The 18,265-nt window shown below is 46.1% G+C and overlaps 1 protein-coding gene across 1 annotated transcript in view; it reads left to right on the top strand.

The window, feature by feature from the left end:
• MPI (mannose phosphate isomerase) overlaps positions 1-18,265 on the top strand; it is a 97,306-nt gene that overhangs the window by 19,718 nt on the left and 59,323 nt on the right. The window contains exons 4-6 of the mRNA XM_086959329.1: positions 6,557-6,698; positions 8,878-9,060; positions 16,990-17,163. Coding sequence (XP_086815455.1) covers positions 6,557-6,698; positions 8,878-9,060; positions 16,990-17,163 — 499 coding nt within the window. The remainder of the gene's footprint in view (positions 1-6,556; positions 6,699-8,877; positions 9,061-16,989; positions 17,164-18,265) is intronic.

The raw sequence follows: 18,265 nt of genomic DNA, 5'->3' as shown, positions 1-18,265 counted from the left end.
AGGGCGGAGAGGTCTTCTAGTTTTCTAATATGGGTGATAGCCACATGCACTCGCCTTATGCAGTGATGCATGCCCTGGCAGGATATGCATCCACACTGATCTGGATGGACCCATTTGTTCAGTACCCGCCAGAGCCTGTTGACATGGAGCTGGACAAGTATCTTTACCTTTGCATTGATTAAGGATATGGGTCTCTATGAGGTACAGTGATTTGGAGACTGATCTAGGTTAGGGATTCCCACAATACTGGCCATATCTATCTCTGTGGGTAAGCTACTGTTCGCTGCTTCCGTGCATAGAATAAGTTGGTGTGTGAGATCAAGGATGTAAATTTGTGATAGTGCTCCAGCGGAAAGCCGTCCTGACCAGATGTCCTACCAAAGTTAATCTCATGTATTGCCACATCTATCGCCTCTGCCGTAAGCGACGTGTTGAGACCGATTCTGTCTGCAGTGCAGAGCAGTGTAAGTGGAATGTCCTCAAGTATGGACTTCTGCTGCTCATCTGCGGAACGTGGATGTTGTGCTTAACTTGGGCTGTAGTATGCGTTTAATACCGCTGCATTTTAAGAGAACCTACTCGTTGCGGAGCTAAATGTGTCCATTATCTCAGGGATGATCCGTGAGGCCACGCTTCTGATGGCCAGCCAGTAGAGCAACTTCCCAGACTTCTCACCATGTTCATTGGCTTTTTGCATCGAGGCTCTCCAGCAATGGTGGTCCTTGTCCTTGACCAACTGTCGAGGCTCCTCTTGGCCAGGGCCAATTGACAGCTGATGGTGTCAGCCGGTCGGCTAATGTATTGTTTCTCTAATTGTAAGGTGCTGGTTGGAAGCGCTGTAATTTCCTGCATTCTCTCTTCTCTGGTGCAACAGGTATAGTCTTTTTTTTTTTTTTGAAAACCTTTATTGATAAAAGCACAGTACACAGCGTCTGCCTACAACCCCTCAGGGCCGGCTGCTATGACAGATAGGAGAAGGATATAATAAAACCAATCGGACAGAACGCCTTTAAAACAGTCTCTGAGCACATAATATCGCATGGAGCCTAGAACCATAATATAAGGATAGAAAAAGGTTTAATTTTATGATTTTGTGGAGTACAATTTCTAAAACTACAAAGAGAGTAGAAGCTAACAATTGACCAGGATAGCTATCATCGTTCAAGGAGCACCCGGAAGGAGGCATAATAGAGGAAGGCATGTGTCAGAAGGCAATTTCACCGTCCTCAAAGAGCGAGGGCCAACCGCTATGACACATAATGTTACGATGCAATGAACCCCTTGACAACACTGAACCCCAACCCCAAGGAAGCAAAGAGGTGTAGAAGGAAAAGAAACAAAAGAAAGAAGAAAAGGAAAGAGGGCCATAGAAACAAAGAGAAAACATACAACACATCCCATCCCCCCACCCTGCATATCAGCGGAAGGCCACGGCCCACCCCCCCCCCCCCCAATAGGCATGCCTGTCGCCCCAAGAGAACCCCCAAGTGGGAAAGAGAATAGAGAGAGTAAGAGAAAACCGTCCCACTCTCCAACTCTCAGAAGAGGTGGGAGGAGGCAAATTTAACGTACTCCCGGTCCCCACCGGCCCCGTAAGCATCCCCAACCACAATTATCATCAGCACGACAGTAGTGGCAATCAAAACTGGAGGTGGGGAAGGACATTTCCAAACATGCGAATAAATCAGTCAAAAAAACAGTCCCATCCCAGTCCCAGCCCGTCAACACGTACAGAACACTAAAGAAGTCGCCAAGCCCTGGCCCGATCTTGGGAGACCCCGTGTATCCACCCCCCGCAAGAAGCCACAACCATAGGAGAAGGGAGAAATCAAAAGAACAAAGAAACCGCCTAACCCTGGCCCGATCTCGGATATCTCTCAGGACACACCCCTCGTCGAACGCCAACCCCCTCCACAACAAAGAGACCAGATGTAAGCAAAGAAGAAGGTGGAGACTCACGGTTACAAAATGGACGGCGCAAAATACCCATCAATGCATTGATCCCAAACAAAAGAGTCTCAAAGTTTTCCTGATAGCACAAATACAACAGGGGAAAAAGCGCAAGCTTCGACAAGAGAGTCTTCAAGGAGGCCAAAAATCGCTCAGCTAGCAGTCCCATTGCCGATGATGGTGGTGGAAACAAAGAAACAGTCCCCAAACGTGTAAACAATGTATCACAGGCAGAGTCGGTAGGCCGTCGTCCGCAGGCGCTAGTCCAGTAGTCCCGGGTCTCACCACCGCTAGAATCATTTGGTAACACTGTTGCAATCTCAGGCACCAACAGGGAAGTGTACAACAGGTATAGTCTTTGGCTATCCCTCTGATAGAGGCCTTGCTCGCTGCCCACAACTGCCCTGGCGTATCCACTGTAACTTGGTTAATTTCAAGATAGGTTTGTATTCCAGTGGAAAGGAACTCTATACCTTTCTTCTCCGCAAGGTACCAGGCATGGAGGCTCCGAATGAGTCTCGAGGCGCCTGTTTCTCCTTCCAGGTCTGCCACAATCGGGGAGTGATCGGTGATACCTCTGGGACAAATATTAACACCATTGACTCTTAACATATGGTTGCTAGGAACAATATGAAGTGTATACAAAAGAGTGATTTGTGAGCTGCGGATATATGGGTATATTCCATGCCATGGGGGTGCCAAATCCTCCAACTATCTCAATGGCCGAGGTAGTCCATCCAGTTTCTAAGTCTCTTGGTCCTTGCCAGTTGGTCCATCTTGGTGGGTGTGGGGGGATTTCGAGGTATCGATTTCTGGGTTAGGAGTAGCATTAAAATCCCCTACCATGGAAGTCGTTGCTAGAGTAAATTTTGAAATCGATGTTTGAGGGCTTCAAGATTCAGGGCATGCAGGTGGAGTGGAATGTACACAATTTGAACGTTATATAGTTTTCATTCTAGGAACCCCTCCACCCCAACGAACCTTCCCAAAGCGATCATCGATGTTACGAAAATGGGTTTTGTGTAGAAGTAACGCAACTCCTCTGGAGCCACGAGCGAATCCGCCATAATAGACCCTGTCCTATCCAAACCGCAGCAAGAAGGGACAATGGGAGCCTAACCGGAGGGTTTCTTCCAACATTAGAATAGAAGGTTGGAATCGTATCCTCCTTTTTGATACAGTCCCAAAAGGATGTTCACATTTCAAGACATAACAAACGGTTTCGTCATTTGGGAGTAGGAAATTGTGGCTATCAGTAATCCCGGGATGGGATGACAGTAGGTGGTGCCGGTGTGAGTCATCAGTAACCCGAAGTTAAGACGTCATATGGCATCTGATGGGTGAGCATGACTGTGGTGCTGAAAGTGTGAATGGTGCAAACAACAACAAAGAAATGACAAACACCTCACCTTCCCCCATTCCCTTCTGCCTTCTCCTCTTGAAGCATCTGTCGGACAGTAACTCCCCCCTGAACCAAAACATGATAACTATTCTCGGGGAATGAGAAGTGAACCTCCTCCTATTGATCAGATCTCTCGCTCATGCGGCGGGTCGTTGGGAGTGGCAGAGGGCAGGAAAGGAGCGGCCTGTGAGCGATCTCTCTATGCTCTGACTTTTCTCCAGGACTAGGGGCAGCACCATACATCACTCCTGGGTGTGAGGGTTTTGTAGACTCTCACTTGTAGGCACCTCCTAATGAGTTTCTATCCACTAATCTGAGCGTGTCTCTGGTGTCGGTGGATCCTCACAGTGTTGAGTGATCATCAGTTTATTTTGCAGGGTCGTTTCTGAACCCAGAGGAGTCAGAAGTGCCTCTGGCTCATGTTTGGCCTTTCCAGGATCTTTATAGCCTGTAAGAGCTGGGTTTCGCAGTTCGGGAAGGCCCTCTGGATCCATGCACTTGGATGTTACTACCTGGATTCAAAGCAAGTCCTTCCTTTCTGTTGCCCATTCCCAATCCTCCTCTTGGGTAATGAAGAAGTATGAACAGTCGTTGTAGATCACCTTTAGCTTCGCCAGGTCAGAGTTTTTCTTTCATTTCAACGAACCATTTCCATTGTATCTGGGTTGTGCTGATGTAATCTGGGAAGTTCATGACATAGAAGGATTGAAAATGGTTGGTGCAAACTTCTTGCAGAATAGTGCCTGTCTTGCTAGTTGAGTATGCAAGCTATCAGTGGTTGGGGGAAACGCTACCAGGGTGGCTGTGGGGCCAAGGATCTATGCGCTCATTCCAAAACTAACCATTGTGAAAGCTTTCCCTCAGCTTTCCCTCAGTCAGTTTTCGAGCAATGTCGTGGGAGGGGGTTCAGGGATTCTGCATCTTCCGGGAATACAACAAAATGGCGGTTATTATATTTCAACCTCTTTTCAGCATCTTCCACCCTTTGTTTGAGAGTTGCAGTGACCGAGAAAATTTCTGTCATGTTGGTTTTAAGGATGGCAACTTCGTCTTCTAGTGACAAGATCCTATCTTTTGACGCAATGACTCTGGACACGACATTGCAGAGATTTTGTCTGATAAGGGCATGTCCGCCCCCACTTCCCGGACTTTGCTCTCAACGGCTTCTCGAAAGACTTGGATAGTCTAAAAGAAGATGTTTAGGGCCGTAGGGTTTGTTGTTCCCGTGGGCAAGGGGTCATTCCTCTTTGGACCCATACCCAGCGCAGTCATGGTGGTTAATTTATCTATCTAGGTTGGGCGTGAAGCATGAGTCCCAGGATCTGTGGTGATTGTTCGCAATCTGGTGTGGTAGAAGGTGGTGCCTTGTGTTTGGGTAGGTCAGTGGGTCTGCAGCACTTCGGCCTGCTGGGATTTAGACTCTAGTATTGTATTATCGGAACTCTGCTTGCATGCAGGGTGTCTGTGGGTGTAGATGAGCCACACATAATCGTGGCATGCTCAATGAGTTTATGGTGTCCCTGGTGACTGGATGGTGAAATGTGTGGGTGCCTCGCTCTCTGTTCATTAGCCTGCTTTCCTCATGTGTGGAATGGGACAGCGCAAGCAGCTGGGGGTGAAGGGGGCATAGGGAATCCGTGGTCAGTCTGGAAAGTGAGATCTTAAGGGGTCAGTGGTGCTGTTCATTCAGGTGATCACTTCCCAATGCGGGCCTTGGAAGCCAGCACTCATGGATTGTAGCTACATCGCAGATTGGGTCCATGGTGCGGCCTCCTGGCTGCCCACCGAAGTCCTGAGTCAATGGTCTCCTCATAAGTATAACCGCAAGCCCACTTGCCCCAGTGTAGAAGGGAGGCAGCACAAGCAACTATGGACAGTTTGGTCATGGAGATGCAGGGGACCAGTCCATGGGCAGGGCCGCAGGCTGGACAATTCCCCTCCCTCTGTTTTTGTCACTGCTGGAGAGGTCTCAGGGTGTAACAACACCAGCACAAGGAGCTAGAATACTCCTGCCATCGTACCCACCCAGACCAGAGGCAGGAGGTCTCCAGGCACGGAGCACCCCAAAGCCATTGCGGAAGTGGGGCACTAGGACCTCTCCGCAGGTCCATTGCTGCGCTGGGCTCAGTTTTTGTCCTCCCAGGCAAGGCAGCTATTGAGCCACCGTGGCTCTCACCCTTTCGCCCCTCTGGGGGGGATCTGAGCAAATCCATCGGCTCCAGCCACCGACCGAGGCTCTCACAGGCGCACACAGCCAGCAGTGGTCGCTGTGTCAGGCCCTTGAGACTAGCTCGCCCTCCATGAGCTGCCATACAAGGTAAGAAGAGGGCGCTGTAATAACAGGGCTACGGCCTCTCCCCCCTATTAACTGCAGCCACTAAGTTTGTGATCGTGAGTCTCTCACCTCTGCTCCAGTGTCACTGTGGTGACCTATCCCTGGCCTTTTGCTCTAGCCCCCAATTTGAGAGAAGGCTGAGTGACAACTAAGTGCGCAATTCTCTTCCACGGCCACTGCAGCCCTTGCACCGGGACACAGGACAGGGGAGACTGCCATGGGCTATGTATGTTATTCCTCCCCAGGAGAATTGAGACTGCAGTTAGTGGGATTGCGGCGTATGGTGGGAGAGGTCCAGGAGCATCACTAGTATGCATTTGCCATCTTAACCAAGCAGGCCTCATTGGTGTACAACATATGTATCTTTTCACTCCTGATGTATGGCTTTGGCTGTTTGACGGTTCTGAAAATACGGTAACACTTTTCACACTTTTTGGCAATAGAGGGAACTGGAGATCAGAATAGTATAGGACCGTGCATGAAGACCGTATTGCGAATGTGATTTGCTCATGTCCCAGTATTAATCTTTGAATGCTCCATGGTGTATATTTGTTTGAGGGAGAATGGTAATGAAGTGTTTTATGGCAACTGATAAACCATTAGATGTTGGCATATCATCAGTAGGTACACTATAAGCATTTGGAGAGCGGGGCTTGCAGATTGGTTATACAGAAATTGATGATAGACGTTACTCAGAGGGCAATATTAAACCATAGTATACCTGCACATCTGCATGTCTTTTTTTGACTATAGCGCTAAGTGATGGAGTATTCAATAATTATAGTTAACCTAACAAACAAGCTGTATGGTGGAAGGAAATGTATCTGGAATCCTCACTGTAACCCCCTTGATATCCCTTTACTTTGCAGGACTTGGCCAGCAAACTTCACGACCTCTTTCCAGAACACTATCCAGACACTAACCACAAGCCTGAGATGGCTATCGCCCTGACACCCTTTGAGGGCATGTGTGGCTTCCGGCCCGTTGAGGAGATTGTTGCATTCCTTAAAAGTAAGAGTCCGAGAGAGGGAAAAGGTGATAGGATAATAGTAGAGAAACCTGAGATGGTGAAATGGATGGGGACAGCAGGAGGTCAAAGGGATTGTGGGAAGAGACCTAGCATTATTGGTAAGAGGCTAGGCACAAGGAGAGGGATGGCAGAGATGGGGACGATGCAAGAGAAGGAAGAGGAGGGAACCGATGGATTGAGGCAGGATTTGAGGGCATTGGAGACAAAGCATGGGAATAGATGGGACATGAGAGAGAAGAGATTGGATGATGAGAGGGAATTGATTGACGATGTAAGTGAGGGAAGAGAGGTGTACCACAGTTGGTAGAGAAGAGATGGGGCGATGGGATGGAAGAGAAGTGGTCTATGGAAGGGAGGCAAGAGGCCAGAGACAATTCAAAAGTCTCAAATGATGTGGAGGAGTAGATGGGGCTGATGCAAAAATAGAGAGTTGATCAGAGTTAAAAAATAAGTGACGGAAGTGAGGAGGAAATAATGCAATGAAGACTTTGAATATGGGAGGAAATATCAAGGAATGATAAGGGTGGATTTAAATATGAGAAAATATAAGACACTGGAAGGAAAGTGTGTTGGAAGTGAGGGTTAGAGGAGGTAGCACGATTAGAGGGAAGGAAGAGACTGGGGTGATTAGACGGAAAATGCGTTTGGATAGAAGAATGCGGGATAAGTAAGGGAAGCAGCATGAACAATGTGAGTGACCGAAGAAAATAGAAGTGAGCAGGTAATTTGAAGGAAGAGAAAGAGTGGACTGGAGGAGAGAAATCGAGGCAAATCTTCCAATACCTGCTGGGGATCCTGTGTGAAATACATGGGGAGTCTGTGTAATATCTGGGTGGCTTCTCTATTGTGCGACCTAGCAATGCAAAATTCAGAAAAGGCAAATGTATCTTCTGGGCTGGCAGTACTTCTGCACCTTCTAACACAGGCAAAGTATTAGCCAGGTCAGAATACCAAGGGTGTGGCTTTGCGGATGTGTTAAGTGGGTGTGCCTAGAGAAAGAAGCTCACCAGTAAATTCAGTAAATTCAGGCTACAATGAAATCCTTTGCTCGGGATCTCCATCAGTTGAGGTGTGAAAACAATCTCATTACCGAGCCTTCAATGTTTTGATGTTCCTGTTCTGAGCATCCACAGTACAGTGTTGCACACTGATTTGCCCAGCTCCCAGTGTTTCCGGAAGCTTTTCAATCTTGTAATCATCACTCTACTTCACTTTTTTCATGTTCTTTGCACTGCTTGTCATAGAAACCCTTCCTTTCTTGTCTCTCATGCTACCTCTCTGATTGCCAATCCTTCCAAGGCTTGGTGTGTGCCCGGGGGTCCCATACCCTCTGCGATTTGTATATATTTCCTTTATGACCTTGGCTATTGTGTGCATTACTGGTTGGCACCCTGGTCACCACGTTCCTGCTACATCTCTCTAGGCAGAAGGTCACCACAAAAACCAAAGCAGCAGTGTATGAGCTTTCCCACTTGAAAAATTTAAACCTCTACTTTTTGATTTCAGAGCAGTGCAAACCCTGGTCCTCTCTCTCCTGTTTGAAGGTAATCCTCTGTACAACGGTACCCGACACTGCGCTTGCATCCTACATGATGCAGCTACTCTTATTAATGGCTTAAAGTATAACTGTATCACCTACTGCTGTAGGATCTGTCTTTTTTCCACAGTCCCTTATTGTCTGCAAGACCAGTGGCGATACCCACAGACCTACCAGAAATTTATAACCCATCTTAACTGGCCAAAAAACGAACTACCTCGGTCAGATCACTTCACACCAGCAAGCCAGTACATTGCCAAGTTAAAGATGAAGTGCAAGAAAGCAAACAAAGGAAAAAAGCAGAAGGCACACGTTTTCACAGGATCTGGGACCACAGCCACACTAACATCAGAAATGCCCCAACACTCCTTGCGTTGAGAAAGAAACTAAAGAATCATCCCTTCATGGGACATTATTCCCCACACAGTCCGAAACCACTTTATACCCTCCTCTTGTAAACGAGTTTCAATCTTATGCCTGAGCCCTCGCCCACTAGTCAGCTCTCTGTTTCTTCCAAGATAGGTTACTGCTGTACAGCCATAGCTATATACATATATACGTACATACATATATACATCAGTTAGAAAGGTGGACTAACCATTGTACATGTTCTTCGTTGGCAGATGTACCTGAGTTCCGTACTCTGATTGGTAACACAGCAGCTGAGCAGCTGGAGCGCTGCTTGGCCGATGACCCGCGAGGTATGGCATTGGCACTGCGTACCTGCTTCACAAGCATGATGAAAAGAGAGAAGAAAGTCTTCGTGGACCAGTTGAACATGCTGGTGAAGAGAATCTCTGAGCAAGGTGCGTGAGAATAGCCAGAAAATGAGAAAAAGTAGATTTACCATATCTCTGTAGCTTCATTCAACCCTCTTTTTACCTGGTGTCTGCTGCTCACCATTTCTCTATACCACTTCTCTTTCCCGTTCTGTGTCCTTCAAACCCTGTCACGCATCCCCTCTTTGCGGCCCTTTCCACAGCTCCCAAAGTCTCTGCAACGCATACCAGCCTTAGCCTAGTTGGTCAATGCTAGGTATCTAGTGGTGACTGGTCAGCTGTATGCCTCAAACCTCAGTCATTTAAAGAATTTGGTGCCTCCCCTTGCCTTTTTGCTTTTCTCCCATTCTGGGCCTTTCTCCCTTCCCAGCACTCTCCTTTCAGACAATTATCAGCCCTAAGTCAACTGATGTCTTTTTTACTAACAACCATGTTCTCTGACCGATGTCCACCGGTCCTTAACACCATTTGAAAAAAGTGATGTTTGTTACATACGCCCTTCCATGCTGGGCCGTTTCCGCTGCTGTGCGGTAAACGAACAGGGCGGGGCCGTGACGAACCCCAGCCGTCATTAGCACACGAGTACCGTGGAGCGTGACGGCTGGGGTTCGTCATCAGCACGGAAGGTGACGTAAATAATTAATTTACTCTCTTAATTTCTATACAGGTAAGTACTTAATCAATGATAACTCAATTAAAAGGAAAGAAAACAGAGTCCGTGGTGTTAGAGTTTCTAAGGGTTTTATTCCTCATAAAGGAATCAGGATATCATGTTCTGACCACCACAGGGGTGTCAGAAGGGATAGATGAGCGCGCTCTCGTTTATTGACATTACATAGCTTATATACTTGATTTACATCATAGGTTTCAATGTGAGAGGCGTAACAGCTGAGAGAAGACAAGATAACAGTATACACGTGGTACCAATACATCATCAAGAGGCGTAAACTAGGCGTGAACTAGAGGTGTGTGCTAGAAACGTCACTGATAGGTGACGTAAGTGGGTGGCACCAAGGGGTGGTGCTAACAGAATGTTGCAATGTCAGCAGAAATCGGAAGCTTGGATGCGCGCGCAGCTGCATGACGTGTGACTGACGGGGTGCAGGGGTCTTGACATTTACACTGACGGAAAGAGACAGAAGTCTGGCATGTCAGATCAACTTGTACTTCTATCATATCTGATATCTGATGTTTAGGAACTATACTATCTGGGCGGAAAGGTCTCTAGGGCAGAAGCTATTCTATGCTAACTGTGGATGCGTGTATAAGCGCCTGAGTGTCTACATGTGAAGCGTGGGGGCACGGGGCCTTCCATGGAAGCATGGCAACGGAGGCTATGAATTACTTGCATTAAGACAGATCGGCCTTTTGGCTCTGCAGCTGGAGAGGATGTTTACAGGATCTAGTAGGCAGGAATGTATTCTCGGGGAGCGGAACAGATAACTCGAAGGTTATAGTCAGTCTTGGCAGAAAGCAGGCTTGAGCTGAGCGCGAGGGGCCGCGCTGAATATAGGGCATAGTTCATGAGTACAGAGGTAGCCTGGGCAGAGCCAGGAGCCACAAAAGAGGTTCAGATGGCAGGAATTCAGGGCCTACTCTGGCTAGAGCAGGAAAAAGTGAAAAGTGTACTACAAAAAGACGTTGGCATAGCATACTTAGGAACGGACTATATAATCCATTCATGGTGCGTCTGAAAGAGGACAAGTTGACGGTGGACGCAAATGTATTTGCGTCTTCATAGCTGGCACAGGAGGGAAGTTACATGCACTTTAAGCTGGTACATGGAGTCGGTGGGGTACGCGCTAGGGAACACAATATGGCCAAAATTTAATTTTCCTCATTCCCTCCTTGTTCCCTACGGACCCTTCATGAAATATCGATCCTCATGAATCGATCAGTCTGTTCTTGTAACATCATTTGTTCTTCTTTCTTTCGGTTACGTTTTGAGTGAAAACTGGAATGCTTAATACAAGAAGTGGCACATAGTCCACAAATCGCTGGCCCACACTGTAGGCACAAGCAGCAACTGAATACTAGGACTAGGCCAATGCCTAGGAAGGATAGGATCTTCCATCCCCAAGCTGTTAACGTTGTCCAGAACCAACCGGACCAAGTCCAGGTGCCTGGATTCTGATGTATCTGATTTGCAATTTTATGAAGACGGGTGATAGCTTGATATACAGATGGTGCATTCTGTGGAATGAAAACACAGCAGCTTGACCCGATGACCTTACAGGCTCCACCTCTATCTGCCAAGATGACGTCAATTACAAGACGATTCTGAAGGACAACAACCCGCATAGCGGACTGCTCCTCTGTTAAGTTTCCTAAGGCGGAGGTAGTCTCATTTACTACAGCTTCAAGTGTTCTAGTTAATCTGCGTATTAATTTACTATTCTGGACAGGGCCTAAGAAGAAAAAGAATCCTTTATTAAAGTCAGTGTACTGTTCCCATGCTGTTTCTGTGTAGTCGACGAGGGGGGCATCTCTTCTGGGTCTATTCTTTACTAGATTGCTATTTCTATGGTAATCAGAGGGAGCTAGAAAAACGGGTGGCAGAAGGAATGCAATGTAACAGGTACCATCCCAGTCTGGAGGTAGACGAATGTATGCGGTATGACCACACACAAAGTAAGAATGACTGATAGCTTTGAAGGATGATTTTCCATCATCACTGAATTCGACCACAGTAGTGCATTTACTATGACCTAAGTGTACTGAACCTTTCTTCTTGATACATAATTCACCAGTGACTGGCAGTACTGACATAATAGGTAGAACTGGTGCGGCTTCCGATTCGACAGTAAGAATCATAAGGCTAATTGTGTAATTACCTAATCCATATACTTCATTTTCTAGATCAGTTCCTATTCTAATGGGGAGTCCCTCCTTATCCGGGTAACAAACGTCTAGTAGGACCAAGTTCAAGTTTCCCCAAACCCAACCCCCATCGAAAACAGCAATGTCGGGATCTAAAGAGTTAATTATCTTAAACCATGCCCCGCAGGAGCCATTGTGAGTGAACGGATACGGAAAGAGAGGCAGTGCTCCCTTGTAATTCTGGTAGGGAGGGAGTCGGCCACATATCCAGCAATTCGTAGCATTGTTAGTTTGATGAGAATGATGTAACATACTAATGAATGTATTGTTGCGCAGCGCGAGTCTGTAGGAAAGCTCATGAGGAGGTAACTCACTAAAAGTGTGTTCAGCAGAGACATTGTAAGCAGATTGTTCACGCTTGAAGATAGGATAGTATATAGGTAACAAGATACTAGCAATGATTATTAATATACTGACAATAAACATAATTATTAGTGTCACTATGCAGTGACTACGAAGTGATTTGCAATATGTTCTTTTCTTTTCCTCTCTCTCTCTGACTCGATCTAGGGGATACATGTCAGAAACTATTTAACCGATTCACCTAGGGGAGGACTTAAACAATTAAACTGTCTGACTTGCTAGATCGTAACTTCATACGATATTGTTCTTGAGGAGTTTTTTCTCGTTTGGATTCGGAAAAGTCTTTATTATCAGAGTCTTTGGTGGGGGTGGGTGTGTCTTGTTCCGGTTTCAGTCCTGGGAATGTTTTGATATGGCTTAGGTGGACCCACCCCTTTCTTCCTTCCAATTTGACTGCGGTCTTTGTTGTTAGAAGAACGGTCTTCGGAGACTTCCAGCGGGGCTCCAACGGACTTTTCCTGTCGAAGTTTCGGACTAAAACAACGTCACCGGGGCGGACATCATGCTCCTTCACATCGGTGTTGTCAGGGAAGGCTGCGGCAACCTGTGAACGACATGATTGGAGTGCAGACATCAAGGAGGCAAGGTAATCTGTCAACATATTAGAATCAACATCGGTTATCTTTTTAGGAATGGGCGTCCCCCACATATTCGGTGGTCTTCCAAAGACCACTTCGTACGGAGATAGCCCTGATCTCGAATGGGCGACCATTCTCATATAGAATAGTGCCACCGGCAGGGCGACTATCCAGTCGACCCCTTTGTCCTGACATATTTTGGCAAGGCGAATCTTTAATGTCTGATTATGCCTTTCTACAAGGCCTGCTGCTTCTGGATGTCGGACACAATGGAACTTCCACTGGTATCCCAATAACAAGGAAACTTCTTTCATTAGGGCAGACGAGAATGGCTGACCGTTATCTGAGTACACAACACGAGGCAAGCCGTACCGTGGGAAAAATTCACGAACCAACTGTTTGGCAGTGGTCGGAGCAGTGTAATCTGGGACTGGATATGCTTCGGTCCAGCGGGACAGAGCACAGACAACTACGAGAACATATTTAAATCCTCGACAACGGTCCATCTGGATATAATCCATCTGGAGGACTTCAAAAGGGTGATCAGGAGGATGAAATCCACCTTGCTCTACAGGGACGCTTTTACCTGGATTGAACTGACAACAGATCATGCAAGTACGCACTTTCTGTTTTGCGGCTGCTCGTATGTGTTTATTGTTCCAGATATTTTGCAAACTGTCTAGCATTGCTTTCTCTCCTAAGTGGGCAGGACTATGTGCTGTATTTATCATGACTTGAACCATAGAGTCAGGGAGAAACCATGTAGATTTTCCCTTCGTCATCCAACCCTGATCTGTCTGGATCCCTCCTAGTTCGGTCCATTTCTTTATTTCGTCTGCAGTAGCATGTGTCTGAATGTCAATAACATCTAGTGTGGGATCTCTGACTGTCATGCAGTTTGTCGGATCTGTTATCTTTGTCGTGTCAGTTGTCTGAGTGTGAGTCAGTGCTGTATGTTTTGCTGTCTTATCTGCCAGGTCGTTACCCTGGGAAACAGAATCTGTGGCTTTAGTATGTGCTTTACACTTCATAACTGATATGGCTGAAGGCAGATGTATTGCTTCTAACAGTGCTTGAATGAGAGGACCGTGCTGGATCTTGGTCCCATGAGAGGTCAGGAAACCTCGTTCCTGCCAGAGCATACCAAAATCGTGTACAACTCCGAACGCATAACGGGAATCTGTGTATATGTTAACATTTCTGTTCTTCGCTAGAATACAGGCTTGGGTCAGAGCGATGAGCTCTGCTGCTTGAGCAGACAGTGTATCAATACGATGTGTTTCTTTAACTTCAGTTTCAGTGGTCACGGCATATGCGGCCACTAACTCTCCTGTACTTGTTCTCATGCATGAACCATCCACATAAAGTGTCAGGTCTGGATTTGTCAATGGAACATCTGTTAAATCTCGTCTGGGCTTTGTTACTGCATTAATAATCTCTATACAATCATGTGGAGCTGTATCTGTCATAACTGTAGGTAACAATGTTGCTGGATTCAAGATACTGCAGCGTCTGATTTCTATGTGTGGCTGGAATAATGTCAATTCGTAACCTGTCAGTCGTGCTATGGTCAAGTGTTGAGTCTGGGTTCTGTTTAACAGAACCTCTACAGAATGTGGAACTTGTACTGTTAACTGATGACCTAAAACAATTGAATCGCTTTGTCTGATTGCTAACGCTGTTGCTGCTACTGACTTTAAGCATGCAGGGAGTGCCTGTGCTACTGAATCCAATGTACTTGAAAAATAAGCGCAAGGCTTATGTGAACCTGCTTGATCTTGAGTGAGGACAGACAATGCTGTACCATCACGTTCTGTAACAAAAAGTGTAAACGGTTTATTGTAGCATGGTGTCGCTAAAACTGGTGCTTGGCATAAAGCTTTCTTTAATTCCTCAAAGGCTTGTGTGTGTTCCTGAGTCCAAGGAAGGACAGTCGAAGTCGCTGCCTCCTGTGTCGTTAACTGGATGAGTGGTTTAGCTAGAAATGCATATCGAGGAATCCATTGTCTGCAGTACGAGGTGAGGCCTATGAAGGCCCGCACTTCTTTTTGTGACTGGGGTCGGGGCATGTTTACTATTAACTGAATGCGATCGGGAGTGAGCTGTCTCCCCACTTTGGACAGCAAGTGACCCAAGTACACAACTTGCTGAACACAGAATTGTAGCTTCGAAGGAGACACCTTGTGTCCCTTGTCGGCCAGAAAATGCAAAACTATCAGGGATGCTTGTTCACATTCGGGCTCACTTCGTGCGGTGATCAGCAGATCATCGACGTACTGTAGTAAAGCTGTATTAACTGGCATTTGGATACAATCTAGTTGTCTTTTCAGGGCTTGACTATAGATGCTGGGGCTTTCTGTAAATCCTTGAGGTGCGCGGGAAAATTTGAAACTTCGTCCCTATTCGGGCGCCAAAATGACGTAAATAATTAATTTACTCTCTTAATTTCTATACAGGTAAGTACTTAATCAATGATAACTCAATTAAAAGGAAAGAAAACAGAGTCCGTGGTGTTAGAGTTTCTAAGGGTTTTATTCCTCATAAAGGAATCAGGATATCATGTTCTGACCACCACAGGGGTGTCAGAAGGGATAGATGAGCGCGCTCTCGTTTATTGACATTACATAGCTTATATACTTGATTTACATCATAGGTTTCAATGTGAGAGGCGTAACAGCTGAGAGAAGACAAGATAACAGTATACACGTGGTACCAATACATCATCAAGAGGCGTAAACTAGGCGTGAACTAGAGGTGTGTGCTAGAAACGTCACTGATAGGTGACGTAAGTGGGTGGCACCAAGCAGTGGTGCTAACAGAATGTTGCAATGTCAGCAGAAATCGGAAGCTTGGATGCGCGCGCAGCTGCATGACGTGTGACTGACGGGGTGCAGGGGTCTTGACATTTACACTGACGGAAAGAGACAGAAGTCTGGCATGTCAGATCAACTTGTACTTCTATCATATCTGATATCTGATGTTTAGGAACTATACTATCTGGGCGGAAAGGTCTCTAGGGCAGAAGCTATTCTATGCTAACTGTGGATGCGTGTATAAGCGCCTGAGTGTCTACATGTGAAGCGTGGGGGCACGGGGCCTTCCATGGAAGCATGGCAACGGAGGCTATGAATTACTTGCATTAAGACAGATCGGCCTTTTGGCTCTGCAGCTGGAGAGGATGTTTACAGGATCTAGTAGGCAGGAATGTATTCTCGGGGAGCGGAACAGATAACTCGAAGGTTATAGTCAGTCTTGGCAGAAAGCAGGCTTGAGCTGAGCGCGAGGGGCCGCGCTGAATATAGGGCATAGTTCATGAGTACAGAGGTAGCCTGGGCAGAGCCAGGAGCCACAAAAGAGGTTCAGATGGCAGGAATTCAGGGCCTACTCTGGCTAGAGCAGGAAAAAGTGAAAAGTGTACTACAAAAAGACGTTGGCATAGCATACTTAGGAACGGACTATATAATCCATTCATGGTGCGTCTGAAAGAGGACAAGTTGACGGTGGACGCAAATGTATTTGCGTCTTCATAGCTGGCACAGGAGGGAAGTTACATGCACTTTAAGCTGGTACATGGAGTCGGTGGGGTACGCGCTAGGGAACACAATATGGCCAAAATTTAATTTTCCTCAAAGGGGTTAATGTCTTGTTGCATGTATGCAGTTTTTTTCTGCACTGTAGCACTGAGACATAGTTCAGCCAAACCACCCTGTACTCTTTGTGTTGTCTAGTGCAATACTATCCTTAGACACAGTTCAGCTGAAGAGCCTCATCATCTGGCTTGTCTATCTTTAGTACTAAGATACATGTAGCTCAAGCATCTACTACTTGCTTCAGAACTGAGACCCTCAAACAGCTCATGCAGACATCACATTTATTTATTTTTATATGCCCTCTTTGTTTCTGTCTAGCCTCCTCCATTCACCTCGCTTGACTCCTTTTAGATCTCACAATCACTTTCCATTTTTTCTCCCCTACCCTGCTCCCTACTGTGTTATGCTTTCGTATCTCTTCTTATTTTTCTCTCGTATATTCCCTGCCTGCTCCATGTCTTTGTCCCACTGCCTCTTATCTCCCTTTTGCTTTTGTATTTCTTGTGGTCCCTTGATCATGTACACTATTGTTCTTTTCCCAACAGTTGCAACTGGCAAAGATACTTCAGACAGTAATGGGGAACTTCTGCTACGGCTGCACTCCCAGTTTCCAGGTGACATTGGCTGCTTTGCAATTTATTTCCTAAACTTGGTGAAGCTGAAGCCGGGGGAGGCCATGTTCTTGGGAGCCAACGAGCCACACGCCTACCTGTCTGGAGGTGAGTATGTGTTTGGAGACAGCATTGTACACATCGTGTCTGTGATTGAGTGTGCAGACTACCTTCCTCTCCACTTCAAAGCTTAATCCATTTATGACTGTGCATTGGAATACTGACACACTACCCTCCTAGGCGTCCCTAGTTGTGCAGGTATGCCCATTCAAGGCAAATGATTATTTGTGCAGGGTACCAGAGATCTTTTCCGGTAGCGATGGTTAACTCTGAAAGCAGTTGTCCATACATCCTGCCCTGCATTAGACTGTGCAAGAGATTGAAGCAGTCAGCCCAATCTTCCTCCAGGGGGCTACAGTAATTGACTTTTCTTCTCTGCAAAAAGTTTTTAAAAACTTGCAAGATCACATACTTGCTTACGTAATGCTTACACAAATTGGCGAAAAGGTCCTAATCTCTAAAGAGGCACTAATGAAATGTTCAAATACTGTAATCTTGTGCCATGCAGGCACGGCACTCCCAATAAATCGCTGAACAAATGCAGTAAAACTATGCATTTTACACTTTTGGTTAAGAGTAGAAAAGTTAGAAAGCCATATGCACTAATTGCAGTTTAAAAAGATATATTGACATGAAATATCGTATGGCCGGTCGTTGTTTAAAATTTATATAAACTTCAGGTGCTAAAGGAGATTTACGGCGCTCTAGAAGGAATACACTAAACATCAAAATGTTGTTACTATTAAAGGTCCGGGTGCTTGCAATGCAATTGTGGAAGACAGCACCCCACTTCCCACCGCGTAATCAACAGATTAGGCACACTTGATAACAATATGGTATTGCAGCACTCCACTTATCACAACATGTAAAGTCTTTTGTTAATTAATTTAGCACTTCAGCAATATCAAATAGTCCAAACGCTCTTGGGAGTTTCTTCTTTTATTTGTTTATATATCCAACTCCAATCCCATGCCAACGTGTTTCGCTGAGGTTATTGACAACCCTCCGGCTTCATCAGGGCTGGAAGTAATACAGAATGCGTTTTTTACAATCCACACTTCATTTAAATAAAACAATTCTTAATTGCAGATCCCTTTAAGACCCAAAACAACAACCCTGTGCTTTAAACACCTATCCAAGGTGACATTAC

Source organism: Lissotriton vulgaris, chromosome 2_2, assembly GCF_964263255.1.
Source record: "Lissotriton vulgaris chromosome 2_2, aLisVul1.2, whole genome shotgun sequence".
Taxonomy (NCBI): Eukaryota; Metazoa; Chordata; class Amphibia; order Caudata; family Salamandridae; genus Lissotriton; species Lissotriton vulgaris.
This window is presented reverse-complemented; position numbering and strand designations above follow the sequence as displayed.